The 27,958-nt window shown below is 45.9% G+C and overlaps 2 protein-coding genes across 2 annotated transcripts in view; one reads left to right on the top strand and one right to left on the bottom strand.

Annotated features, from left to right (window-relative positions):
* Positions 1-224: 224 nt before the first annotated feature.
* Positions 225-21,409, bottom strand: LOC138603783 (voltage-gated delayed rectifier potassium channel KCNH8-like). Its single transcript, XM_069675693.1, has 15 exons — positions 21,340-21,409; positions 12,773-13,006; positions 12,563-12,699; positions 12,343-12,483; positions 11,831-12,089; positions 10,555-10,712; positions 7,993-8,200; positions 7,546-7,896; positions 7,214-7,413; positions 6,706-6,955; positions 5,539-5,753; positions 1,827-2,074; positions 1,462-1,565; positions 1,314-1,366; positions 225-638 (listed from the first exon to the last, which is right to left on the bottom strand). Exons 1-15 carry the CDS (start codon positions 21,404-21,406, stop codon positions 225-227), a joined length of 3,039 nt encoding a protein of 1,012 aa, XP_069531794.1. The 5' UTR covers positions 21,407-21,409.
* A 2,073-nt stretch (positions 21,410-23,482) lies between these two features.
* The window catches only part of LOC138603496 (protein FAM184A-like), a 33,256-nt gene continuing 28,780 nt past the window's right edge, over positions 23,483-27,958 (top strand). Inside the window, exon 1 of the mRNA XM_069675309.1 lies at positions 23,483-23,786. Coding sequence (XP_069531410.1) covers positions 23,622-23,786 — 165 coding nt within the window. The 5' untranslated portion in view covers positions 23,483-23,621. The remainder of the gene's footprint in view (positions 23,787-27,958) is intronic.

Below are 27,958 nucleotides of genomic sequence, written 5' to 3'. Positions count from 1 at the left end.
CCTGTCTGTCTGTAGGACCCTGTCTGTCTACCAGTCCTGATTCTGATCCAGAGTCCAGATCTTCGCTCTGATTGTCCTTCATCCATGGAGCAGAGCTGTGCCCCCCCACTAGCTCCTCCCCTCTAGCGTCAGGAGGGACCATCAGAGGGACTGAGGATCAAACTGGGACTGGGACAGGAAGTGGGGGCGGGGCTTAATCTGTGGCTCACATCATGATGAGTCGACTAAACAAGGGGGGAGGGAAGACGAGAGAGGAGCTGTGTGCTGGAGGGAGGAGCTGCTGAGTAAGGAGGGGCAGGGCTGTGATTTTCTGTGGGGGCGGGGCTATGACGTTCTAGGGGGGTGGGGCTGATGGTTCTGGATGATGCACTCTGAAGCAGATCAAAGCCGTCCTGTAAACTTGTCATCAGGCTGAGGGGAGGAGAGGAGCAATCAGGGTCCATAGAAGGAGTGTTGTCTGAACACTCCACAGGCGCATGCTGAGTCAGAAGGGGCGGGGCCGGAGAGCAGCTGGGGGGCGGAGTCACAGCCTCAGGTACAATCATGGGGGAGGAGTTGATGAAGAGCGGCTTGAGAAGAGTTGTCACCTCCTGCAGCTCCTGAGTGACAGCGCTCACCTGACGGGACAGGACGACCATCTGAAGGAGACGAGAGAGACATACAGGTGTGACATCGTCACACAGGAAGACAGGTGAGTTACTGGGTTACTATGGTTATCTATTGCACAGGTACAGCTTTAGATGGAACTAAGTCAACTCTTAAACCCTTTCAGTCTCCAGCCAAACATGGTGTTTTTATCATAGACTGTATATAACAAGTGGGTGTGGCCACATCAGTTCTTTCATGTAAAGCTTTTTTTCTGAGCCTGAAGTGACCATATCTGGCCGATAAGTTACGTTCAGTGACTGAATTAGCTGAGGTGACAGCTAGAAGCTCCCAGCTGTCACTCAAAGAGGCCACGCCCCTAATGCTGCATCACTTTAAGCCTTAATATAATGTAAGCAGGTGAGTTGTATAAAGATTCTCCCCGTACAGTTGTCATGAAGAGAGAAATGAGCTATAGAGACCCAGGCTGTAAACATGTTTATTTCTGCTGTAAAGGTTAACATGGGGCTCTATGGGGACTGACTCACTGCTGGAGGCAGCCTCAAGTGGACACCAGAGGAACTGCAGGGTTTGGACCTTCAGTATCATCTCTGCAGTATTCTGATGGCTTCCATTAAACGTTCATTAAATTAAAATATGGAAATTTACTTTTGATAATAACAAAAGATGTTTGAAATAGTGAGTGAGTGAGTGAGTGAGTGACTCACCTCATGTTTCAGTCTGTCGATCGTCTGCAGAGTCTCAGCTTCATCACAGAACCCTAAACACACAGAAATACTCCTCAGCCTGCCTGTTTCACATATAGGTGTGTGTGTGTGTGTGTGTGTCTGTGTGTGTGTGTGTGTGTGTGTTTACCTGCTGCAGATGGATCAGGACTGGGGGGGAAAGTAGTACTGGGAGAGAAATCAAAGTGTGGAGCTGAGCTAGTTTGACTTTCTGTCTCGTCACCGTCTACAAACCTGAAACACACACGCACACACGCACACACACATGTTGACATGTTTAGATTAAAGAACACTTATATTAGACTCATATTTAGCTCATTAGCTCCCCCTGGTGGCAACAGGCTGAACAACATTTAGAACAGGATGATACAGCTCTCCATCCTAGGTAAAACCCACCTGAGCTTTGTGACACATTACCTGAGCAGGTGTTTGTACTAGGAGATAATGAAGGAAGCGAGGTGTGTGTTATAATAATAAATCAGTAATATTTCTCACCACGGGGAGTGCTCCCCCTGCAGGCCGCTGAAATTCACCACAGGGACCTGCAGGCTGAGGGGGGTTCGGGGGTCACTCCTGGGGGGTAGGAGTGGGGAGCGCAGAGGTGAGCGCAGAGGGGAGCGCAGCCCTCGACCAAGCCTGCCGGGGGGAGGCATGGGGGGGAGGGGGGAGCGCTCCCCCTCTGATCCTGATCCCTCCTCATCCTCTCTGATGGAGGGAAGCTTCTTCGTCACCTCCCCGTCGTCCTGAGAGAGGGAGAGAAATACCTGCATTAATACCTGTGTTTAAAGGACCGTCAACGCCTGCCTGTTTCCACAGAGACCACAGGAAGTTCTCTGTCGTTAGACCTGTTTCAACTGCAGGAACTTTCACCTTCTGAGGTACCCACTGTGTTTCCTCCACAGAAGACAGGGGACCGGGTTTAAAGAGGACCGGGTTTACAGAGGACCGGGTTTAAAGAGGACCGGGTTTACAGGGAACCGGGTTTAAAGAGGACCGGGTTTACAGGGGACCGGGTTTAAAGAGGACCGGGTTTACAGGGGACCGGGTTTAAAGAGGACCGGGTTTACAGAGGACCGGGTTTACAGGGGACCGGGTTTAAAGAGGACCAGGTTTTAAGAGGACCGGGTTTAAAGAGGACCGGGTTTACAGAGGACCGGGTTTACAGAGGACCGGGTTTTAAGAGGACCGGGTTTACAGGGGACCGGGTTTAAAGAGGACCGGGTTTACAGGGGACCGGGTTTAAAGAGGACTGGGTTTACAGGGGACCGGGTTTACGGAGGAACGGGTTCACAGAGGACCGGGTTTAAAGAGGACCGGATTTACAGGGGACCGGGTTTACGGAGGACCGGGTTCACAGAGGACCGGGTTTAAAGAGGACCGGATTTACAGGGGACCGGGTTTAAAGAGGACCGGGTTCACAGGGGACCGGGTTTACAGAGGACCGGGTTTAAAGAGGACCGGGTTTACAGAGGACCGGGTTCACAGGGGACCGGGTTTACGGAGGACCGGGTTAACAGAGGACCGGGTTTAAAGAGGACCGGATTTACAGGGGACCGGGTTTAAAGAGGACCGGGTTCACAGGGGACCGGGTTTACAGAGGACCGGGTTTAAAGAGGACCGGGTTTACAGAGGACCGGGTTCACAGGGGACCGGGTTTACAGGGGACCGGGTTTACAGAGGACCGGGTTTAAAGAGGACCGGATTTACAGGGGACCGGGTTCACAGGGGACCGGGTTCACAGGGGACCGGGTTTAAAGAGGACTGGGTTCACAGGGGACCGGGTTTACAGGGGACCGGGTTTAAAGAGGACCGGGTTCACAGGGGACCGGGTTTACAGAGGACCGGGTTTAAAGAGGACCGGGTTCACAGGGTACCGGGTTTAAAGAGGAGTGGGTTCACAGGGGACCGGGTTTACAGGGGACCGGGTTTAAAGAGAACTGGGTTCACAGGGGACCGGGTTTACAGAGGACCGGGTTTAAAGAGGACCGGGTTTACAGGGGACCGGGTTTACGGAGGACCGGGTTCACAGAGGACCGGGTTTAAAGAGGACCGGGTTTACTGGACCGGGTCTACATGAAGATTGGTCAGCCTCAGATCTGAGCAGGGACCTTTTACCTCCTAACAAAGAATTATAGGGGTAAAATTAACCTCCACTTATTGTGGATCGCAGCTTTAACTGAGTCCCAGTTTGATTCCACAGGAGGATTTTCACTGAATCCAGAGCACCTGTGCACCTGTGTGACTGTTCACCTGTGCACCTGTGTGACTGTTCACCTGTGCACCTGTGTGACTATTCACCTGTGCACCTGTATAATTGTGCTGCTGCCTGTTGGAAAACATGTTTTAACAGCTATTTAAATGAAGCTTTTTCTTCTTCTCTGAGATCCATCTTTTTGTCCTCGGTATTAATCCTGCTCTTAGAGGGAGTGAGACACACCGAACACTTAAACTTGTTCAGGCTCACTTCGTGAAGTTCAGCAACATTCAAACTGTAGTGTCACTTCCTGTCCGTCCTGTAGGTGGAGCTGCTGATCCGTTCAGACCTCTGAATCATTCACAGCTGAGTGTCTCTTCATTCAGCTTCTGTCTCATTCAAACAAACATGATACCATTCACTCTCTCTGACTGTTCTGAGGTTTACTGTTAAACATGAAGACCCCCTTCATGACCCCTCACAGGTCACACTGTCCTTTCAAAGTAAAAGCCCTGCAGTCAGCATCTTTCTGCTGGTGCATTGATGAAAGTTATCAGACTGTCTGCTTCTACTGTGGACGAAAACAAATAACTTCTTCTTCTCTTCTTCTTCTCTTCTTCCCCTTCTCTCCTGCCTCCTCTTCTTTCCCATCACACCCCCCCCTTCTCCCCCTTCTCCCCTCTGTTTGTCTCCTCCTCTCTTCAGCTCACGTGCAGCCGCTATTTTTAGATCACAGAGGTTTAATTTTAGAGCGGTGTGTGTGTATGTGTGTGTGTGCATGTGTGTGTGTGCAGCACGTGTCGTCCTCTGTCTGCAGCATGCAACTAAAGGACATCGAGTATGAGTGTGTGTGAGTCTGTGGGTGTAAAGACGCGTGTGTGTGTTAACATGAGTAAACATATAAACAGTATGGTGTGTGTCTGTGTGTGTCTGTGTGTGTCTGTCTGTGTGTGTGTGTGTGTGTGTGTGTGTGTGTGTGTGTGTGTGTTTGGCATGTAAGTCACATTCAACATGCTGTGTGATGTTATGTGACAGATCTTTGCTGCCTGCAGTAACAGTGTGTCTGTGTGTGTGTGTGTGTGTGTGTGTGTGTGTGTGTGTGTGTGTGTGTGTGTGTGTGTGTGTGTGTGTGTGGTGGCACGTGAATGCTAATTTAAGCCCCCCCGCCCCTCCCCCTCCTGCAGCTTCTTTCATCCTGATGTTTCTCGTCTTTTTCTGGTTGTTGTACCCCTGACAGAGTATTTATAGCCCCACGCTGCCTCACTGCTGGATGTGTGTGTGTGTGTGTGTGTGTGTGTGTGTGTGTGTGTGTGTGTGTACACAGGCGTGAGATTGAATTTTATTTTGAAGTAACGTAAAGTTTCAGCTAAAAGCTCACAGTGAGGACCAGAGTGATCTCTGTGTGAACAGGTAATGACAGCTCATGCGTGTTTACCCGTGCAGGCGTACGTTTACCCGGTGTAGGCGTGCGTTTACCCTTGCAGGTGTACGTTTACCCGGTGCAGGTGTGTGTTTACCCGTGCAGGCGTGCGTTTACCCGGTGCAGGCTTGCGTTTACCTGGTGCAGGTGTACGTTTACCTGGTGCAGGCGTGCGTTTACCCGGTGCAGTTGGCGTTTACCCGGTGAAGGCATGTGTTTACCCTGTGTAGGTGCGTGCGTTTACCCGTGCAGGTGTGCGTTTACCCGGTACAAGCGTGTGTTTACCTGTGCAGGCGTACGTTTACCTGGTGCAGGCGTGCGTTTACCTGTTGTAGGTGTGCGTTTACCCGGTGAAGGTGTGTGTTTACCCGGTGCAGGTGTGCGTTTACCCATGCAGGCGTGTGTTTACCCCGTGCATGCGTGCTTTTACCCATGCAGGCATGTGTTTACCGGTGTAGGCATGTGTTTACCAGGTGCAGGCGTGTGTTTACCGGTGTAGGCATGTGTTTACCGGTGTAGGCATGTGTTTACCAGGTGCAGGCGTGTGTTTACCCGTGTAGGCGTGTGTTTACCCGGTGCAGGTGTGTGTTTACCCGGTGCAGGTGTGCGTCTCTCAGGTTATAGGTGAGGTCGTGCTGGATCTCGGTGATGAACTTGTGGCTGTAATCGGGGTACAGGCTCAGGACCTCTCGGAGACCTTTCAGACTGATGTACTGCAGGTCGCAGTACGTCAGAGCCTTCACACACGCGTTCGTCTTTATCACCTCCTCCTGAGTCAGACAGTCACAGCCAATCAGATCGCCCCGACCTGCGAACACAGGTAGCATTGCTGATAAAAAGAGTTGTGGAGATGAAAACATGTTGGACATCTCCCTCAGGAGCGGGTGGAGAACACATCGGAGCTAAAAGTCAGACGTGTACTCGTCAGGACGACAGAAACACAAAGAAGCTAATGTTGCTGCGTGTTTTGAACAGGAAGCTGTTGGCTAACATGTTAGCATTAACTGCTCTAAAATGTTGTGATTACAGTTTGTTCTGAAGTTAAATTAGACTAATGGTGGTTATGTCTTCCTCTTCTTAAATATATAAATAAATCTACCGTCCTCAGTAGTTAAAGCTAAATTTCTGCTCAGACTGACTCACAATAACTTTAAATTAACCAAAGAATGAGTGACTCACAGTTTCCTGCTGGTTTATTCATTTATTCTTGTGTTGCTTTAAATCTCTTCATGGTCTCTCTGCATCAATCTGAGCATTAACTTAATATTCTGTAGTCAAACTGTGCCACCTTTTATTATAGAGCCTCTGGAGAATCATTTTATTTCTGATTTTGTGTTTTTCTTTAACAGTTTAATCCTCGACAGAAAACGATTCAGGATTTGAATTGTCTGTGAAGCACCTGATCAGGTGTACCATAAACAGCACTTGGAACTGTCTGGATGGAGCCCCCTGTAATAACTCAGCGTGGGAGTGGGCGCTGTCCGTGGTGCTAAACCTCCAAGCTGTTCGGTATGAGGATGTGTTCTGTGTTCTATATAACTATGTTTCAATCATTGTACATGTGCATTGTTAATGTCAACATGTAGCAGCATGTTTTATTACACCACACCTGGAACACACCTGGAACACACCTGGAACACACCTGTGACGGCTGCTGTGATTCTACTTTATGTTTCATTGTTCAGAATCTGTTTTAACTCCTGAAATCTTTTTGAAATGTTTCACTAAATTATCATTTAAAACAAGTTAAAGTTTGTTACCCAGGATTGCGAGCACGGTGTTGTCCTTCAGCACCTCCATGGATCCCGAGCAGACGAAGTAAATGGCCTGCAGTGCATCACCCTGTCGGAGCAGGAACTCCCCAGGAGCAGAGAAGGAGGTCCTGATGATGAGGGACAGGGAGCGCAGGCACCCCCTGCTGGCCGACTCAAAGAGCGGCAGCTGCAGCAGCTCCTGGTTCAGGTGCATCGCGATGTCGGCACGAAGCTCGTCGGGGAAGTCCTTCAGGAGCTGGACAAAGAGGAGGAAGAGGAGGAGAAGATGTTTGAACTCGATCATGTGTAGGAAGGTCATGTGACAGAGCGTGTAGGAAGGTGGAGCTAACAGGCTAATAAAACCTTCACCTTCCCATCTTGTCACAGGTGTTACATCACACATGAAGAAAACAGGTTCTGGAAGTAGGTCTTCCTTTGCACATCTACTTTACTGTCTTTGAAAACAGCCTGGATGTTTACCTGACAGACAGGTAAACAGAGATTGTGCTCGTACCTCGCTCACGTCGATGCCGTTGTTCACTGCCCAGGTGGTCTGGAAACACTCCATCATGCGTTGCTCGAGGGATTTGGGCAGCCGGTGCACTCTGATGAAGTCCTTCAGGTCTTTGGTTCTGGTGTGATAGAGGGAGCGGCGAGAGTACATCCTCTGGATGATGGCCGTCACGTTCCCAAACACCACAGCATGCATCAACGCTGCAGAGGAGACGGACAGAGAGACAGGAAGTGTTGATCTCTATGAGATGTGTCTCTGTCTCGAGCATCATCACACCCTGACTTCTTCTTTGAGACTCTCATATGTTTTCATGCCTTGGTTCTTAGACCCACCTCCGACCAGCATGGTGCAGATGGAGAAGATCTTCTCAGAGTCGGTGTTGGCCGAGACGTTTCCAAAGCCCACGCTGGTCAGGCTGCTCAGAGCGAAGTACAGAGACGTGACGTACGAGCTCCTGACCGATGGGCCGCCGCTCAGACTCGAACCATTTAGAGAAGACCCACTGAGAGTCCTGGTTCTGGTCCTGCTGCTGTTCCACTGACCCAGAGACCCTAAGACACCACTGTGATTGGTCAGTCCTGTCGCCATGGTGGCCTGAGGAAGGTCAGTGACTCCAAAGAGAGAGGTCAGAGGTGACAGGAAGTACGGAGTCCCCAAACGTTTGGCCAGTTCATGCAGCCAGCCTGGAGAAGAGAGAGAGAGAGGACTTCACTTGTAATGTGTCCCATGAAACTGTGAATGAAACACACACACAGTGCAGAACACACTCAGACACACACCTATGTCCCAGGAGGCGGGGCTATTACTTTCAATCTCGCTGCGTCCGATGAAGTACCAGACGCAGGCCATCCAGTGAGCCAGCAGGGCGAAGGTGGACATGAGCAGGGTCAGGACCACAGCGCTGTACTGGGAGTACCGGTCCAGCTTCTGCAGGAGGCGCAGGAGGCGCAGGAGACGCACCGTCTTCAGGAGGTGCACCCCAAAGTTCTGTAGAGAGAGGAGTCATAAAAGAGAGATTATCAGGATCAGATACACCTGAACAGGTTCGCCTCCTGTGGAAGTCATTAAAACTTTCTCATGTTTGATCCTGAAAGTTTCTTACGTAATTAGAAATTACCCATGATGCACTCAGGTGGACTGTGTGCTCTCTGGGATCACAGGGCAAGTTTATTAGAGAGGCATTAGAAAAGTGTGTGTGTGTACTGGAGTAGAACCGGTCACACAGCTCCAGGTTACATGAACGTGAGTTGTCAGAAGATCCACAGAAGAGAAAGAGAGTCCTGGCGTCATTTACTGTCAGGTTTTCAATGAAGCTTGGTCAGATCAAACTTCACTCTGATGAAGTCTGGATCGATTAGCGTTTTTAAGGTCTACATGACCATCTCAGGAGAATACAGGTATTGAAACTGTTCAAAGAGAGACTCCGTCTTCTGATTTAAAGGTGTTCAGGTGTTGATGAAAGAGCTGGGTCTTTAGCTTCTTCTTAAAGGTGGAAAGGGACTCATTCCACCACCGGGGGACTAATGAGGAGAAGAGTCTAGTTAGAGACTTAGGGCCTGTTGTGATGGGAGTACCAGGAGGCATTCATTGGCAGAGCATAGGCAGGAGACGATTTTGTTGCTGTTTTGTAAGCAAGCAACAGGACTTGAATTTGATGTGAGCGGCAGCTGGAAGCCAGTGGAGGGATACGAACAGCGGAGGGAGCAGTGGAGGGATACGAGCAGTGGAGAGATACAAGCAGTGGAGGGAGCAGTGGAGGGAGCAGTGGAGGGATACTAGCAGTGGAGGGATACAAGCAGTGGAGGGAGCAGTGGAGGGAGCAGTGGAGGGATACTAGCAGTGGAGGGATACAAGCAGTGGAGGGAGCAGTGGAGGGATACAAGCAGTGGAGGGATATGTGCAGTGGAGGGATTCGAGCAGTGGAGGGAGCAGTGGAGGGAGCAGTGGAGGGATACTAGCAGTGGAGGGATTCGAGCAGTGGAGGGAGCAGTGGAGGGATACAAGCAGTGGAGGGATATGTGCAGTGGAGGGATTCGAGCAGTGGAGGGAGCAGTGGAGGGATACAAGCAGTGGAGGGAGCAGTGGAGGGATACTAGCAGTGGAGGGATACAAGCAGTGGAGGGAGCAGTGGAGGGATACGAGCAGTGGAGGGATATGTGCAGTGGAGGGATGCGAGCAGGGGAGGGAGCAATGGAGGGATACGAGCAGTGGAGGGATACAAGCAGTGGAGGGAGCAGTGGAGGGATATGAGCAGTGGAGGGATTCGAGCAGTGGAGGGAGCAGTGGAGGGAGCAGTGGAGGGATACTAGCAGTGGAGGGATACAAGCAGTGGAGGGAGCAGTGGAGGGATATGAGCAGTGGAGGGATTCGAGCAGTGGAGGGAGCAGTGGAGGGATACAAGCAGTGGAGGGATATGAGCAGTGGAGGGATTCGAGCAGTGGAGGGAGCAGTGGAGGGATACAAGCAGTGGAGGGAGCAGTGGAGGGATACTAGCAGTGGAGGGATACAAGCAGTGGAGGGAGCAGTGGAGGGATACGAGCAGTGGAGGGATATGTGCAGTGGAGGGATGCGAGCAGGGGAGGGAGCAATGGAGGGATACGAGCAGTGGAGGGATACAAGCAGTGGAGGGAGCAGTGGAGGGATACGTGCAGTGGAGGGAGCAGTGGAGGGATACGAGCAGTGGAGGGAGCAGTGGAGGGATACGTGCAGTGGAGGGAGCAGTGGAGGGATACGAGCAGGGGAGGGAGCAGTGGAGGGATACGTGCAGTGGAGGGAGCAGTGGAGGGATACGAGCAGTGGAGGGAGCAGTGGAGGGATACGTGCAGTGGAGGGAGCAGTGGAGGGATACGAGCAGGGGAGGGAGCAGTGGAGGGATACGAGCAGTGGAGGGATACGAGCAGTGGAGGGAGCAGTGGAGGGATACGAGCAGGGGAGGGAGCAGTGGAGGAATAGGAGCAGGGGAGGGAGCAGTGGAGGGATAGGAGCAGGGGAGGGAGCAGTGGAGTGATACGAGCAGTGGAGTGATACGAGCAGTGGAGGGATACGTGCAGTGGAGGGATACAAGCAGTGGAGGGATAGGGACTTTCTGTGTTTGTAGCATTAAACAAGAAAAAAGAAACATGATGATTTGGTTTAAAACAACTTAACTCGTTGTGACCCTTTAGATCTCTGCTCAGCTCTCAGTGTGAAACAGTTTACAGGTTCTGATCAGCAGCTGCTTCACCTGCCTCCGCCTGTTACCAACACTGAGCTCCATCACCTCGTTACCTGCTAACTTTAGCGAGTTCATGCTGAGGCCACGACTGAAAGTGATGAGACTGTATGTGTGTGTGTGGACCCACCACGCTGATGTTGAAGGCATACAGGAGGTCAAAGGGCAGAGCAGCCATCAGGTCAACAAACAGCCAGGAGGTGACGTAGTGAACACAGATGGAGCGAGCGTCGTACACCACTTGACCCGAAGAGCTCACGAAGGTCGTCCGGAAGTTCAGCACGATGTCTGCACACAACACAATACACACAGCAGCAGGTTAGCTTAGCTTAGCACAAAGACTTTAGGTTGGGGTAACAGCTAGCCTAGCTCTGTCTAAAGTAAATACATCTTTAAATTCTCCTGCAGTCAAACTTCACACACACAGTTTCATCTTTATAGTGTTGGTCCACAGCAGCAGGTGGTCTCCTCATCAAGCCATCAGCCTGCAGTCTACAAATACCCTGGTCCTTCAGTCATTCATTGCCAGATCATTCATTCTACATCTGTGGTACTAAGTATTTTCAGTGCTGTGTAGTGTTCCTCGTGAAAGTAATCTTTTTCTCCTTTGCTTCAGGATCGCCTCTGAAACCAGACAGCCCTCCTCAGCTCTCAAGACACCGGTTCATCTTTACAGCCACTCACTAAGGGATTTTCTTCAGCTCAACGCCAGCAAGATGAAGGAGATGGTAATTGACTTCAGCAGGAAGACACCCCAGACTGCACCGTTGAACATCAGGGACTGGACATTGAGAGGGTGGAGACCTACAAGTTCCTGGGTGTTCACCTCAATAACAAACTGGACTGGTCAGACAACACAGACGTCCTGTACAAGAAGGGCCAAAGTCGTCTGCACCTGCTGAGGAGACTGAGGTCCTTCGGGGTGTGCTGGACTCTGTGAAGGACGTCTGCAGTCTTCTATGAGTTAGCTGTTAGCTGAGACTATTAGCTTATACCGTTAGCTGAGACTGTTTGCTTAGACTGTTAGCTGAGACCGTTAGCTTAGACCGTCAGATGAGACTGTCAGCTTAGACTGTTAGCTGAGACCGTTAGCTTAGACCGTCAGATGAGACTGTCAGCTTAGACGGTTAGCTGAGACTGTTAGCTTATATGGTTAGCTTAGACTGTTAGCTTAGCCCAGCAATCTGCTGAAGATACCAAATCTGTGAATAAAGTCCGTCCTGTGCCCTGATATATATTCTACGCCTGACCCTCACAGCTGCTCTGGTGTTAAAACTCATCAATGGTCTGAAAGTGAAAAAAGTCAAACACAACATAGTGTTTCAGAAGCATCTGTAGACCTTTCTATGAATGTGTTCAGATCGTCATGACGGAGGATAAACGGAGCCCTGTGACTTGGCCCTCACCTATGATGAACAGGATCTCCACCAGGATGTCGCTCACGCTGGGGGGGTTTCGAGCCGCTAACCCGCCTTCCTCTCGGACCTCCGCAGCAATGAAACAGACGTTATACGGCACGGTCACGGCCACGTAGAAGGTTGCCAACAGAATCAGCCAGTCCCAGCCGGCCTTGAAGGCACCGTAATGGAGCAGGATGAAGCGGGACTTCTGGATGTCGGCCATCTTGTACTCTGGGATCGGGGTGGCATTGGCTCCCAGTACACTCTGCAAACGCAAACACATCATGATGAGGAGTTTATACAAGAGTCTGATCAGCACTTCCTGTCTCAGTAATCATGAAGAACAGCCGAACACTATAACTATGGTTATGACGAAGAGCTCTGGTGATGCTTCGGCGGGGGGGAACATGATTTTGATTGATGTTGGGACTAAAGGGATGTGTCTACATTGTCTCTACAAGGTGAACAGGGATGATACAGGAGGTTAGGTGTTACAGATTAAAGCAGGTAGTCCTCACGTGGTTGATGCTGATCTTGCTCTTACTCTTGTCCGCTCTCTGCAGGTGTCCCGACAGCTGGTAGAGGACGGCTCGACTGCGACGACGCTCTCTGTTGAAACCTGGAGGATGACTCACCTGTTGGACCTGCACACCTGTCTCCTCACCTAAAGACAACAAGGAGACAGATGTCTCATGTCTGCACTGGGATTATTTCATCCAAGTTTTAGATTATAGATGCTGTTTGTGTGTCACCAGGGTTGTTGGGGTCCAGGTCTTTGTTCTCTGTGATGTCTTTGTGAGAAACCAGGAACAGAACCACCTCGCTCTTCTCGTTCTTTATCGGTACAATGTCCAGCAGACACCAGAACCTGCAGCCTGAGCACAGAGAGCAGATTATAATCCAGATTAAAGTAACCAGATGATAGTAAAAGCATATTATGAGTCTCACCACTCTTCTTGTAGAGGACAATCTCGGTCTTGAATTCGCGGCGTTCATCCAGAGCCGTCTGCATCTCCGCGGTGAGGCGTTCGCTGGTCTCGTTGCCGTACAGGAAGTGACACATGCAGCTCTTCTGCATGAGCTCGCCACGAGCGAAGCCGCTCAGCTCGCAGAAACCGTCAGAGCAGTAAACGATGGGATAGAGAGTCTGAACCTGAGCGTTCCCCAGGACAAAGTTACTGTCTGAAGGCAGAGGGACAGAGAGACAGACAGGAGAGTGAGGCAGAGAGACAGACAGGAAGCAGAGAGACAGAGAGGAGGCAAAGAGACAGAGAGACAAAACATATAACAGGGTTATGATCATCATTAAAGAAGCTGAGCAGTCATCAGTCAGAGCTCCACAGACGTTCGAAGGACATTTCTGTCGACTTCTCCGACTCTTTCAGGACCAAACGTCTACATCACAGCAGCATGGGGACAGTGATATGTTGCGTAGGTGGAAGAAGGCAGTCTGGGTGATGTTTTTTATGTTCAAAAGAAAGAGTGCTGTCACCACCTTGGGCTGATGATCTTGATGGCAGGTTGCTTAAGCCGATAACCTCAATAATTGCTCCTGTGGTTGCACATATTATTAATCACTGTTTCAATGAACATGTATGTCTGCATGCTTGGAAAACATCTAATGTAGTGCCAATACCGAAAAATACAAAAATGCAGTTCTCTGAATCCAATAGTCGACCAATAAGTCTACTTCCAATTCTTGGTTCTGTTTATGAACCGATTCAGTCTAATGTTTTCAGTAATAATTTAAGATAAGATGAGATGAGATAAGATAAGAGAGTGGCAGAGAGTTGCAGCACTCTTAACAGGAGTGTTATTGCACATTGTGTCCGTTTGGTGTGAGTGTTGACTGTTGATTATAGAGTCTGACCACGGTGGGAAGAAAAATCCTGCGGTATCTCTCCGTGAGACACCGTGGGTGAATGAGCTCCCCAGTGGTATTATGGTCTCCTGCAAGGGGTGTGACGTGTTGTCCATCAAAGACGACAGCTTGGCCATCGCTCTGCTGTTAGGGTCAAGAGGGCAACCCAGGACAGAGCTGGCCTTCTTCACCAGTCTGTTTAGTCTCTTCCTGTCAGCCGCAGAGATGCTGCTGCCCCAGCAGACAACGCCCAAAAATATGGCCACCTGTTACGTCTGTATGTGCTCCCTGTTCTGTTTGTCCCTTTTCCCCTTCGGTTCTCAACTCTGCAGGTGAACCTTATTGCAATGAGGTGCACCTGACCTTGGATCAGTAGCCTATTTAAGACACCAGCACTGACATCAAGAGAGGCTTCTGGAGTGGGGACTGCTGTCAGACTGGGATTCTGTGTTGTGTTCTAGTTGCTTTTTAGTTAACTTCAGTCAATTGATTGTCTTCAATAATTGTCTTCCCTTGGTTTAGACTTTTTTAAGGTTCCTGTGAGTTTATTGGGTGGGATAGTTGTATGCCCCATAGGGCTGCCTTAGGGTGGGGTGTAACGCCACCACAGAGTCAAAGGACTTCAGAAGACCTGAGTCTCCTGAGCTGATAGAGTCTACTTTGTCCCTTCTTGTAGAGGTTGCGTGTTTGGAGATCCACCACCAGTTCCTTGGTCTTCCCTGTATTGAGCTGGAGGTGGCTTCTCTGGCACCAGACTGCAAAATCCTGGATCAGTTCTCTGTACTCCCTGTCGCCCCCTTGGGTGATGAGGCTGACAATGGTCGTCAGAGAACCTTGCCTGCAGGTGGCAGTTTGCTGTGTTGTGGGTGCAGTCTGCAGTGTAGAGGGTAACCGGAACGGAGCCAGAACCGTTCCCTGGGGAAACCCAATCTTCTATGAATCAGACCAGAGTGTGGCATCAATATCGAAGCAGCCTCATGGCACTCAGGAGTGTTCACACAGATCTTTAAAGAGGAGAGAGGACTGTACCAGGACCAGGTGTTCTGCTTCGCCCATTCTGGCTGCTCTCCATGTCCACCTAACGTTTGCCAACTTTGGTATTAATCTGATGTCAGAAGAACCATCAGAATCCCTGTGGTCTAAAATATTTGGAGAAAAACATAACCCCAAATATTTCTACCAGAGTACCGTCGACAAGGCCCTACAGAGTCCAAACGGACACCTGGACTTGTTCCTCCGCTTCCTCCTGGGACTTTCACTGGAGACCAATCAGACTCTTCTACATGGCCTCATGACAAGAGGAGGAAGTAACTTACAGACCATTCAGAAAACAGTCAGATACATCAAGGATAAGATTGTAGAGAAAAGCATCATCATCATCAATCTGTTCCACTGTTTAAATGAACAACATGATCGCTCTTAGGATAAGATAATCACTCATTCCACTGCCACTGCTGACATGAAGGAGAGGAAAATAATAGGTGCAGTTATGCTTAATAATTGATCACGAGCTAGTGTTGAAAAAATGAATATGTTGTGGTTTCTCTCAGTCGACATTATTATGGAGCAACAGAAGAAAATCAGTGTATTTTAATGGAAGCTACTAAGATGAGAGGTTTGTGAAAGTGCCTCAGGGTAGTTGTCTTGGGCCACTTCTGTACACCATCTTCACTATCATTGTTCTTTACTAACATCTTTACATCTGACATTACATGATGTATTTATATATTTATATGTTTATACGTTTGTGAAATGTACAGATGTTTGTTACCTGTTTGTCCTCTGCCATGCTTGAAATCCATCTTTGAATCCAGGAAGTACCAAACAGACCTGGAGCCTCTCATTGGCTGATAAAGGAGGTGTTTCAGAGGTGTTTCAGTGTTTCAGTGGAACACTAATGTGTTTTAGTACGTTGTAATTGCACGTGTGTGGATAACCTGCAGACAAGGTGTTTGTGACCAGGGGTTTCTACCAGGACATCCTGAGCAGGCTGCTGAGGGATTTCAAAACTGACCTTCAAAGCATCACAGAACAGGTGAGAACAGGTGAGTCTTAGGGCGTTTTCAAACCTGCCTTGTTTAGTTCGGTTGAATAGAACCCTGGATGGTTTACCCCCTTGGCTCAGACTAAAACAACCGGACATAGACCTCGTTGAAGAGGTGGTCTCAGTCTGATTCCAAATTAACTCTGCTGCGGTTCGTTTGTGGTAAGAACGTGATCCGACCTCGTTCCAACCCAACTGCTGGAATCATAGCGCATTTTTGGATTAAACAAGGTGCTGTGGCCAGCTGCGCTGTATACTAGGCACACACTGGCTGCACTTTGGATAGATTTGTGGCAGTCACCCATTTTCTGGTGCTTGCCATTGTTCCCATTTTCCCACTTAATTTTGGCTTGGAGTTACTAAGTTGATTAGAGGGTTATTCAGTTCACCTGTTGCACAGGGTATAGGGAGCCGGCTCCTAATGATTAACTGAGAGCAGCTTGGTGCATTCTCCTCATGGCCAATCAGGGTGTGATGACGCCCTTCTTTAGTTTTTAAAAGAGGTGGAATTGCACTCCCCGGTGTCATTCTAATCCTTCCTTGGACGGAAACAGTTTAAACGGTTTAACAGTTTGAATGTTAGAATGTCGTTGTATGTGCTCATATGTGCTCTCTTCTCCTCTTTCCCTGACTAAATGCAGTCTTCTTCGCATAACGTGAAGCAACACATTGTTCTCTAGAAGTTGCCGTGAAGTGCGTTCAAATGTGCCATTCTGCTTGCATATTTTGGCTTGGTATATGGCGACGATGGCTGTGAACAAATGCCAGTTCTGCCGATGGTCCATTTTGGACAGCTATCCCGTAGAAAATACCAAAAAATAAAAACTCCTTTATCCGCCTGCCGACCACACGAGATTTCTGACCAATTAACGGAGTCACAGCTCCCTCTCGGCTTTTTTTGATATATTTTGGTTCGCTTTAAATTTTGCCGTGTGAAACCAAAACGAACCGAAGTGAAAATGAACCAAACTAGCAACTCATCCACAGATTCGGACCAAAACAAACGGACTAAAGGTTTGAAAACGCCCTTGGTCGCCTGCTTAAAGAGAATGTTCTTAAAAGTGAAACTTTATTCAGTTAAACTTGGTCAGTGCTGCTCAGGTGAACACATGCTGCACATGGAGGGAAGAAGAAGTGTAGATAATAAGAATAATTTGAGAGTGATGGACTACATGTCGCACATTATTCCAACTCGTTAATGAAACGTGAGGCTGAAACCCACCTGTCTGCAGGTGTAGTTTTAGGTCAACCTGTCAGCAGGTTGTAAAATAAAATAAAGGGTTTTACAGGCTGAGTTCTGCTGTTGAATAATTCATGATAAAGTGAATAAGGTTTGGTGGGAGACAATTCCTCTGAGGTCATTAAAGGTCAAACATGATGAATGTGGAGGGGGGGGAGCAATGAGGACGAGAGAGCATTGAAATGAATGAAAGAGAGAGAGAGAGATGAATGTGTGAGCAATAATGGACGAGAGAGAAAGAGAACAAATGAATGAGAGAAAAAGAGAGAGGGATGAATGAACAGAAAATGTGAGCAATAAAGGGTGAGAATGAATGAATAAGAGAGTGAGGGAAGAGATGGAGATGGGATCATTCCTGCATTAATAAAAAGGGTCTGGTGTTAATACTGGAGGATTTTAAAGGAATACACACACACACACACACACACACACTCACACTCACACTCACACACAGACACACACACACACACACACACACACACACACACACACACACACACACACACACACACACTGCTGTTATTCAGCTGACAGCATGAACGCTGATTGGTCGATGTAAAACTGTCAATCATGTGGTCGGTTTAAAGTTATAAGTTGTCAGTTATAATCAGCTATAGTCAGTTATTATTAGTTATTATCAGCTATAATCAGTTATCACTTATAATCAGTTATCAGCTATATTCAGTTATTATCAACTATAATCAGTTATTATCAGTTATAATCAGTTATCAGCTTTTTTTAGTTATTATCAGTTATTATCAGCTATAATCAGTTATTATCAGTTATAATCAGTTATCAGCTATTTTTTTTAGTTATCATCAGTTATTATCAGCTATAATCAGTTATTATCAGCTATAATCAGTTATTATCAGTTATAATCAGTTTTTTTAAAGTTATTATCAGTTATTATCAGCTATAATCAGTTATCAGTTATAATCAGTTATTATCAGCTTTTTTTTTAGTTATTATCAGTTATTATCAGCTATAATCAGTTATTATCAGTTATAATCAGTTGTCAGTTTAAAGAGGGTGTTGGTACAGAGCAGAGACGAGTTTATCACTGTCGTTAATCGTCTGTACTTGGCTGTGACCTGCACACAGCAGGTGAATCAGACTGCAGACCACCATCAGTGATTGTGTTAAAGGTTTGTGAGGTTTGTTTTGTGTCTGTGTGGATGAGCAAACATAGGAGCCACAGAGCACTGAGAGGTCGTTTTAATGACATATACACAGATGGATGTGATGTGGCAGCAGACACTGTCATCCACACGTTCTGCAGCTCATCTCTGATTCAACAACATGCAGCGTCTGATTGTGACACCACAGTCTGATGAATCACAAGCTCTCACTCAGATCATTAATTGTCAGAGTAAAATAATATAAATTATGAGCACAGAGAGCTCGTTGTGTTGGACCCAACATCCCAGCTGTTATCATTTCAGCTTCAGCAGCAGAACGCCATCGATAAATAAACTGCACACAGGAACAGAGTCCTGTTTGAATGTATGTATGTGTAGCTCAGCGTAAGTTCAAGAAGGAAGACTGTTTATACTCATTAATTCATCCATTAGCCATCATTCATCTTGTCACGTTCTTTCTCTCTCTCCATCTCTGTCCTTCCTGTCTGGTCATCCGCTGATTATGGGCGTATACTATTTAAGTACTAAACCAACCAGATTCAGCCTCGACATCTGTCGACCAATCATCTATCATGCTATCCTGCTCTCGGCCTCTCGACACCTTCAAGAACATGAAGACATCATGATGGAGTCTAATCGCCAAAGACTTTGCACATTTCATTCTTTCCAAACTTGTAATTTGTTCAATCTTAATGACGTCTCTCCTGATTGAAGTATATACATATACACTATATATGTATATATATACTGTCTATTACAGCCCTGTGTCTATGTATGGTGTCTATATTACAGCTAACATGGACACTTTTCAGAAGAAAGGGCAGAGCCGTCTGTACTTTCTCAGAAGGCTGGGGTCCTTCAACGTCTGTGGTGGCCAGTGTTCTCTTCTATGCTGTGGTGTGTTGGGGAGGAAGCAGCACGAAGAGGGACGCTGCACGGCAGGACAGACTGGCGAGGAGGGCTGGCTCTGTAGTGAGCACAGAGCTGGACTCCCTGGTGACCGTGGCAGAGAGAAGGACCCTGGATAAACTGTTATCCATCCTGGACAACGCCCACCACTTTCTGCACAGCACATTCACCAGGCAGAGGAGCCTGCTCAGCAGCAGACTGCTGTCCCAGTCCTTCTCCACAGACAGACTCAGGAACTCTTTTGTCCCCCCGGGCTTAAGACTGTACAACTCCTCTCGGTGATGGCAGGGAGACGCAAAGAACGCACAGACTGAAAAGTGAATTTACACCAGGACTCAAAGCATTATGACACTTTAACGCTACCTTATGTATGGTTATAAGTCTTTATGCACATTTGCACCATACTGTTTTGCACTAATCATCAAGTTTAAATTCCCACCACCACCAATGTTGCAGAGTATATTTTTAATTTTAATAGCCTTTATTTTAATTTAATTTTGTCTCTAATTTTATTATTTTCTCACAGGCTTAAGGGGGGGTAGGGGGTTGACAGATGTGTGATTTCATATGTCTTGTAAGCTACTGGATGCCTAAATTTCTCTTGGGATCAATAATCTATCTATCTATCTATCTATCTATCTACGGTATGAATGTAAAGATGTCCACCTCACACCAACATGAACATTTAGCCTCTCAGACGTGATCTGTTTCACAAACACTTCCTGTACTGATTCATACATTTCCTCTGCTCTGTGTTTCACACACAAACACACACACACACACGTTTGCTTCCTGCAAAATGGTTGCATGTATTCTCTGCAGGCTCAGACCATAAACTGACAATGATTGATGAAGTGAAACACTGCAGAAGTGCCGAATAAGAAATGTGATACAAAGAAAAAGAAGCTCAAACTGACACAGCTAACACAACTAACACAGCTAACGCGGCTAACACAGCTAACACAGCTAACACAGCTAACACAACTAACACAGCTAACGAAGCTAACACAGCTAATAGCGCTTTGAATGATCTTTACAATAACAAAGGGTGCACATTTTAAATGTGTGATAGATAGCATTCAACAGCAAACCCTAAGTTATCAGCTAACGCTAACACTAGCTTAGTTAGGTAAGTCCATCTGTAAATAACGTAAAGTTTGACATGAATGTGAATGCTTACTCGGGCTAGCTAAAAACAGACTGTAAGCAAACTGAAAGACCGAAGCTCTTCTGTTGGGCTGATCTGCAGCATGTTTCAAATCTGCACATTTCTCCTGACGGAAATCTGCAGTGTTTGGGAGGGGGGTTAACAAGGCCCTGACATTAAGACTGATTCACCCTGAAGCTTTGATTGACAGGTGCAGCTCATAGCAGAGTGTGTGTTAATTAATGCTCTGACACATTTACATGAATAAATACATTAATGTTACAAAATATTATACAGCTCCTATAACAGTATACATGTTAACATTATACAGCTCCTGTAACAGTATACATGTTACTATTAACCATGTTAACAAATACAGATAGGACAGGAGTTTAATTATACACATTATATACAACATACTGTAGTTTTTACAGATGAAATATTTACATTAGGCTGAATAATTAATCACTTAATAATAATAATAATATAATGATGTTAAATATATGCATATTAAATATATGAATATTAAATATTAAATATATGAATATTAAATATAATTATGTTCAATATAATAATATTAAATATAATCATTTTAAATATAATAAAATTAAATATAATTATATAAAACATAATAATATAAAATATAATTATATTAAATATAATGATGTTAAATATAATAATGTTAAATATAATAATATAAAATATAATAAAATTAAATATAATTATATAAAATATAATAATATAAAATATAATTATATTAAATATAATGATGTTAAATATAATAATGTTAAATATAATAATATAAAATATAATGATATGAAATATAATTATATAAAATATAATAATATGAAATATAATTATGTTAAATATACTGATATTAAATATAATGATGTTAAATATAATAATATTAAATATAATGATGTTAAATATAATAAATGCATTTATTGACTGTGACTAAACATGTTTCTATTTTTCTATGTGAGCAGAGTTTTAAACTGAGAACAGCAAGAATCATTAGAGAAACACCAGTCCTGCTTCACTCACTCATTCATATATTCACTTATTCATCCATTCATCTGTGAGCATGCTCTAAGTCTGTCTCTGTCTCTGTCTATCAGGTCTCTACCCTGTTACCGAAACATTCCCGGGTCACAGGTATGAACAGGTGTACTCACGGGTCCCGTCGAAGCGCGTGGCGATGGTGTCCAGGAAGGTGTTCTGTGGCGCGATCAGACCCCGCATCACCGGCAGCCTGGACCGCGTGGACCCGCGTCTCTCCCGCCGCTCCGAGCCGCCATGACCGTCCCCGGAGGTGGCAACGAAGCCCGGCAGGAACCGGGACGAGCTGCCCGGCGCTCCTCCTAACCCCTGCAGGAGGGCGCCGAGCCGGGACGCCCGGGACTCCAGGGTCCAACACCGGGGAGGAGAGGAGGAGATACGGGTCAGGAGGAGGAGAACCGGACTAATGGGAGGAGGTTCGGACTGAAAGGAGGAGATCTGATCCTGACTGAGAAGAGGAGGTCCCGGTCAGGAGTAAATCCTGAATGAGAGGAGGAGAACCGGACTAAGAGCAGAAGATCCTGACTGAGAGGAGGAGAAGTGGACTGAGAAGAGGAGATAGGAGGTGATGTGGGACGGAGGGATGAGGGGAGCACGGTGGTTTGGTCACATTTACGCACGGGTGTTCTGCAATGTGCTCTCTCTCTCTCTCTCTCTCTCTCTCTCTCTCTCTCTCTCGCTCTCGCTCTCTCTCTCATACACAAACCATCTCCTCCTCTGCTCCCCCCGTGTCTCTACCTTCTTTTACTCCCTTCTCTCCTGTGTTCAGCAGCCTCTCCGTCTCTTCTTCTCTGTTGTTATAAAGTGCTTTACACAGTTTCCCATTTCACAGCTGAATCTGTAGACGGGGGTTAAAGGAGCTCTTATTGTGAAAATATGTTCATAAATATTCACACATCCCGTGAACATAACGGTTGAGCTCTCTGTGATGTGACTCTGTGTTTCATTCACAGTGAAATTCACACCAGCAGTAATAAAAGTAAGCAAACAGCGCCCTCTGCAGGACAGGCAGCCGCAGTGCAGCAACAGGAGTTACGAGGAGCAGTCGGTGTTTATTTCGTCTGACTACATCTCGAGACGGGCCTCCTTTCTCTGAGTGAGGAGGAGGAGGAGGAGGAGAGGGACCAGAGGAAAGAGGAGGAGGAGGAGAAGGAGTAGTAGGGGGAACAGGAAGAGGAGAAGTAGCAGGGGAAATAATAGGAGGATGAGGAGGATGAGGAGGAGAGAGAGGAGCTGATTCTTTTATTTAAACGCTGTTTGTTGTAGATTTCATGAACTGCTCCTTTAATGAGTCCGTTGCAGTTCATCTCACCTCCAGCAGGTGTCAGTGCAGGATCAGTCACAGCTCATACAGGGTGACGTCATGCTCTGAGTGGGAATCAATACACGCTCACAGAGGTAATAATGAAGCTACATTTACTCTGATACTGCTAATACGTGTTCAAAGTGAACATGTCTGTCACGGTCAAAATAGAAATAACAAAAACAACAACAACAATAATAATAATATTAATAATAGTAATAATATTAAACATAACAGTGTTTCATTCTCATGACGTCTCACAGGTAACAGATCTTTAATGTGCACATATCTCATTTTACTGCTCACACATTGTGGATATGTTCGTGCAGCCCGTGAACGCATCATATGTTTTGTACTAGTTATTGGATGGCTACTGGTAGCATTGGGGGTCCCACATATCATATTTTCTGCAGCCCATGAATGCATCACACTGCATCCTATCATCATGTGTTCATGGCTGGTTACTGGATTTACTGGTTACCCTGGTTGGATATGTTCCATATTTCCTGCAGCCTGTGAATGCCTCATGTGTCATATCGGTTAGGCCTACTGGTTGTTACAGTGGGTTTTTTTCACTGGTTACACTGGTTGGATAGGCTATATTTCATATTTTCTACAGCCCGCGAATGCATCATGTGTTCATTATTTCCATAGTGGAGAGGTTAGTGTTTACTGTTTAAACTCCTCTGATGGATCCCATATTTCCCTTGGCCCATAAACGCAGCACGTTTCTATTGAAGATAAGTATGCCACTGGTTATTGGTTTCACTGGTTTATTGATTCCCATATTTCCCGCGGCCCGTGAACGCAGCGCGTGTTGTCCATCAAACATCTGCATTGAAGCAGCGTAAAACTATCGAACCCGTGCGCGCGCTCTGAGCATCTGGCGCGCGTCTCCGCCGCTCTGATCCCTGTGCGCGCGCTCCCGGTGCGGGTGCACGTTTTGTGTCGGTGTATCGCGCGGCTGGTCGGTGTCGCGGGGCTCCGTGACTCTGTGTAGCAGCAGATCAGAGGCGGACAGCAGGATGGGAGGATGTAACGAGCCGCTCCATTTTCTCTGAACCACCGCGTCCTGGCCGCTCTCTACCCGGGAAAATGGCGACGGGGGCCGGATGGCAGCCTCCGTACAACCCCCCCTCCACCTCCAGCTCCAAGTACACCCCCCCTTCCCCCTCCGGCATGTTCTACGACGGACTGACGCTGGAATACACGCAGGACCTGCACCTGAAGATGAGCAAGAAGATAGCTCAGCTCACCAAGGTGTGTGTGTGTGTGTGTGTGTGTGTGTGTGTGTGTGTGTGTGCGTGTGTGTGTGTGTGTGTGTGTGTGTGTGTGTGTTTGTGGAGCAGGTGGGGGCGTGGATGGAGGGGCTGCTGTGTAAACATGCATGTGAGGAGGATGCGGAAGAATTTCTCTATCTCAGGTTATATTAGTAACAGCTCACAGGTTTATTTGTGTGTGTGTGTGTGTGTGTGTGTGTGTGTGTGTGTGTGTGTGTGTGTGTGTGTGTGTGTGTGTGTGTGTTAAAGGCTTACAGTTGTTATGTAATGTCGGAGCGATGCAGCGGTTTGGCAGAGCTGCTCTCCGTTTCCACCTGAGCTCAGAGACTCAGGCTGCTGCTCTGTAGTACTGAGCTGTAGTGCTGTAGTGTAGTGTAGTGTTGCACTGTAGTACGGTGGTCCGATTCAGTGGCTGGTTCTGATGAGTTTTATTCACTGCGCAGTGGAGAGATGATCAGAGCAGGTTGTAGAAAACCTTTCTGACTAGACTCAGCACTGGATGTATTCAGGGTTACAGGACACAAGAGGCTAACCAAAAGGTCCACGCTCATTCAGATAAAGCAACTAATGGGCAATACACAACCAACATGTAAGAAGCTACAGTCACTCTAGTCAGAGAGGGTGTCTGGGGGACCCAACTAGCAATAAGGTTCAAAGTAGCTTCTGGAGGCCTATACAGTGGTCTGAAGGGTGCTGGAATAACATGGTCTCACAGCCTGATGGATAAACAAACGTGTAAAAAGGGAGATTGCCGCAGGGGTTCCACAGGAAGCTTCAAAATTGCAACTGAGCAACACTTAAGTGAAGCTCAGGGACAAATCAATGCACTGTGATCCACATGTTGTCCTGAAGTTATCAGACCAACCTGACAATTTACACTTGAAGTTTTAATGTAAAACAAAAGTAAACCGAACCATAAATATTTACAATTCTGACAATTCTGACTCCATTACTGTACTGTAGTGTAGTATTGTAGTGTATTATTGTATAAGTGTAGTATTGTATTGTAGTGTAGTGTAGTATTGTAGTGTAGCAGTGTAGAATACTATTTAAGTATTGTATTGTTGTATTCTAGTGTAGTGTAGTGTATTATTGTAGTATTGTATTGTTGTATTGTCATGTAGTGCGTTGTTGTAGTAGTGTAGTGTATTATTGTAGTATTGTATTGTTGTAATGTAGTGTAGTAGTGTAGTGTAGTGTATTATTGTAGTATAGTAGTATTGTATTGTTGTATTGTAGTGTAGTAGTGTATTGTATTATTGTAGTATTGTATTGTTGTATTGTAGTGCAATGTAGTAGTGTATTGTAGTATTGTAGTGTAGTAGTGTACTGTAGTAGTGTACTGTAGTGTATTATTGTAGTATAGTAGTATTGTATTGTTGTATTGTAGCGTAGAAGTGTAGTGTAGTGTATTATTTTAGTATTATATTGTTGTATTGAAGTGTAGTAGTGTAGTGTAGTGTATTATTGTAGTATAGTAGTATTGTATTGTTGTATTGTAGCGTAGTAGTGTAGCACTCTGCTACAGTATGATGATATTAGGTGTCAGAACTGTCGGGCTTGTTCAGGCAGCAGTCTGACAGTACAATTGTTTTCATGTAAATACATCAGTTGTAACATGATGAGACATCCATCACTCCATGTCTTTTGTTTCTGTGCTGTCAGCTGCGAGCAGTCAGGGAAACACAACAGCGTAAAAGTAATAACGTGTAGATTCTCCTCATCACATGTGGATAACATAACATGAGCATGTGCAGCGAGAAATGAGCACTTCAGTGCCATTCACTTTTTACACATTTTATTTGTGATCTTGACACAGAAATCAACAGGAAGTGATGTCAGAAGACAAACAGATGTCTCAGCCAATAGATGGCTGTATTGGAGCTAGTTTGCCGCTCACAGTGAATGTGTGGAGAACATCGAAACATCACAATGTGCAACTTTTTAAAGAAGCTGCCATTAGACTGGGTTCTGCCCCAGTGCATGCTGGGAGTGTCTGATCATGAATCAGGTTTCAGAGAGCTAATCAGAACACATCAGACTGTGTCTGCAGCTGGTCCCAGATCAGATCCTGGACCTGAGGTCAGAGGTCAGAGAGAGCAGGCTGTATGACAGGCGAGGTCAGAGGTCAGAGAGAACAGGCTGTATGACAGCAGTCTTAGAGAATAAATGTAGTTGAGGAGACTTTAAGGAAAGTTTTAAGGAAAACAGACGAGATCTCTTTCAAACTGCAGCAGAGATTCACCTGAACGTTCATTCATCCTCTCATAACAGGAGAGCAGAGCAACAGGCTGCTGCAGAGATTCTCCTGCAGATATTGAGACCTTTATTTTGTAGTTTAGTTCTCCTGCAGTTATTAAAGACCTTTATTTTGTAGTTTAGTTCTCCTACAGACGTTAGAGACCTTTATTTTGTAGCCGCAGAGAGGAAGTGGTAAGCAGAGGCCGATGTTTGTATCTTGTAATGACTGTTACTGTGATATAAACAATAAGAACAGAGGTATAATTTCAGTTTGGGATCAGTGTGGTGTTCGATGTCTCGGACGAGCTGGGAACTGCTCACCTGCTGAACCCTAACTCCCCTGCTCTATATGACTGTATGAGCCTAATGTAGATTCATTAACCATTTGTTGTTGACCTTCATCAGACCAGAGGTATCAAATATTTCACACACAGAACTTCATGCCCCCCCATCTGAGAAATGACATCATCATGCACCAAACAATACGACAAATGTTTTATTTATCTTTGACTGACTGTAGTTCAGAGAACACTCGGGTTACATCATCAGAGCTGTCAGGTGAACAGAGACAACACGAAGGTGTGATATTTTGAGAAGCTGGAGACAGCATCTTCATCATCTTCATCATCATCATCATCATCATCATCATCATCATCATCATTTTTATCATCATCATCTTTAACATCATCATCATCATCATCATCATCTACATCATCATCATCATCTTCATCATCTTTCTCATCTTTCTCATCTTCATTATCTTCATCATCATCATCATCTTCATCAACTTCATCATCATCTTCATCATCTTTCTCATCTTTATCATCTTCATTATCTTCATCATCATCATCATCTTCATCAACTTCATCATCATCTTCATCATCATCATCATCATCATCTTCATCATCTTCATTATCTTCATCATCATCATCTTCTTCTTCATCATCTTTATCAACTTCATCATCTTTATCATCTTCATTATCTTCATTATCTTCATCATCATCTTCATCATCATCATCTTCTTCTTCATCATCTTTATCAACTTCATCATCTTCATCATCTTCTTCTTCATCATCTTTATCAACTTCATCATCTTCATCATCTTCATCATCTTCATCTTCTTCATCATCTTTATCATCTTCATTATCTTCATCATCATCTTCCTCATCATCTTCTTCATCATCATCTTCTTCATCATCATCATCTTCATCATCTTCATCATCATCATCAACTTCATCATCATCTTCATCTTTATCATCTTTATCATCATCATCATCTTCATCATCATCAACTTCATCATCTTCATCATCTTCATCATCATCAACTTCATCATCTTCATCATCATCAACTTCATCATCATCATCTTCATTATCATCATCTTCATCATTATCATCATCATCATCTTCATCACCTTTATCTTCATCTTCATCATCTTCATCATCTTCATCATCTTCATCTCACAGTCATGTAACAACACTGTAACAGACAGAGAGAGAGAGCAGAGATGAAAGGATGGAGCAGAGCAGCAGATGAAAGCAGCTGCATCATTAAAATAATCATGTATAATTGAAGGAACATGGCTGCTGCTCTGCTGAGAATCAAAGAGTCACAGAGAACAGGAGGCTGGAACACACCTGAAACACCTGCTTCTGCTGCACACCATGTACAGGTACCTATATAATATATATAGGTCTATGATAAACACGGTGTACAGGTAACAGCAGCCATGTTCTGTGACTCTTGTGACTGTTTTGAGATAAACAAACCAAAATGATCCAAAATAAGTGACCATGTTACACATTCATAGTCTAACAATGCATCAGGTTTCTGCTGGTATGAAACACACTGATGTACTAATCTGAGGTGGGTCTCTGTCCTTGGATCTTGTTTAATCAGAATGTAGATGATGCT

Source organism: Semicossyphus pulcher, unplaced genomic scaffold, assembly GCF_022749685.1.
Source record: "Semicossyphus pulcher isolate SPU_LCO1_2020_fin unplaced genomic scaffold, fSemPul1.0.p SCAF_24, whole genome shotgun sequence".
NCBI classification, from domain to species: Eukaryota; Metazoa; Chordata; class Actinopteri; order Labriformes; family Labridae; genus Semicossyphus; species Semicossyphus pulcher.
The sequence above is the reverse complement of the archived record's forward strand: the minus strand, read 5'-3'. Positions and strand labels throughout refer to the sequence as shown.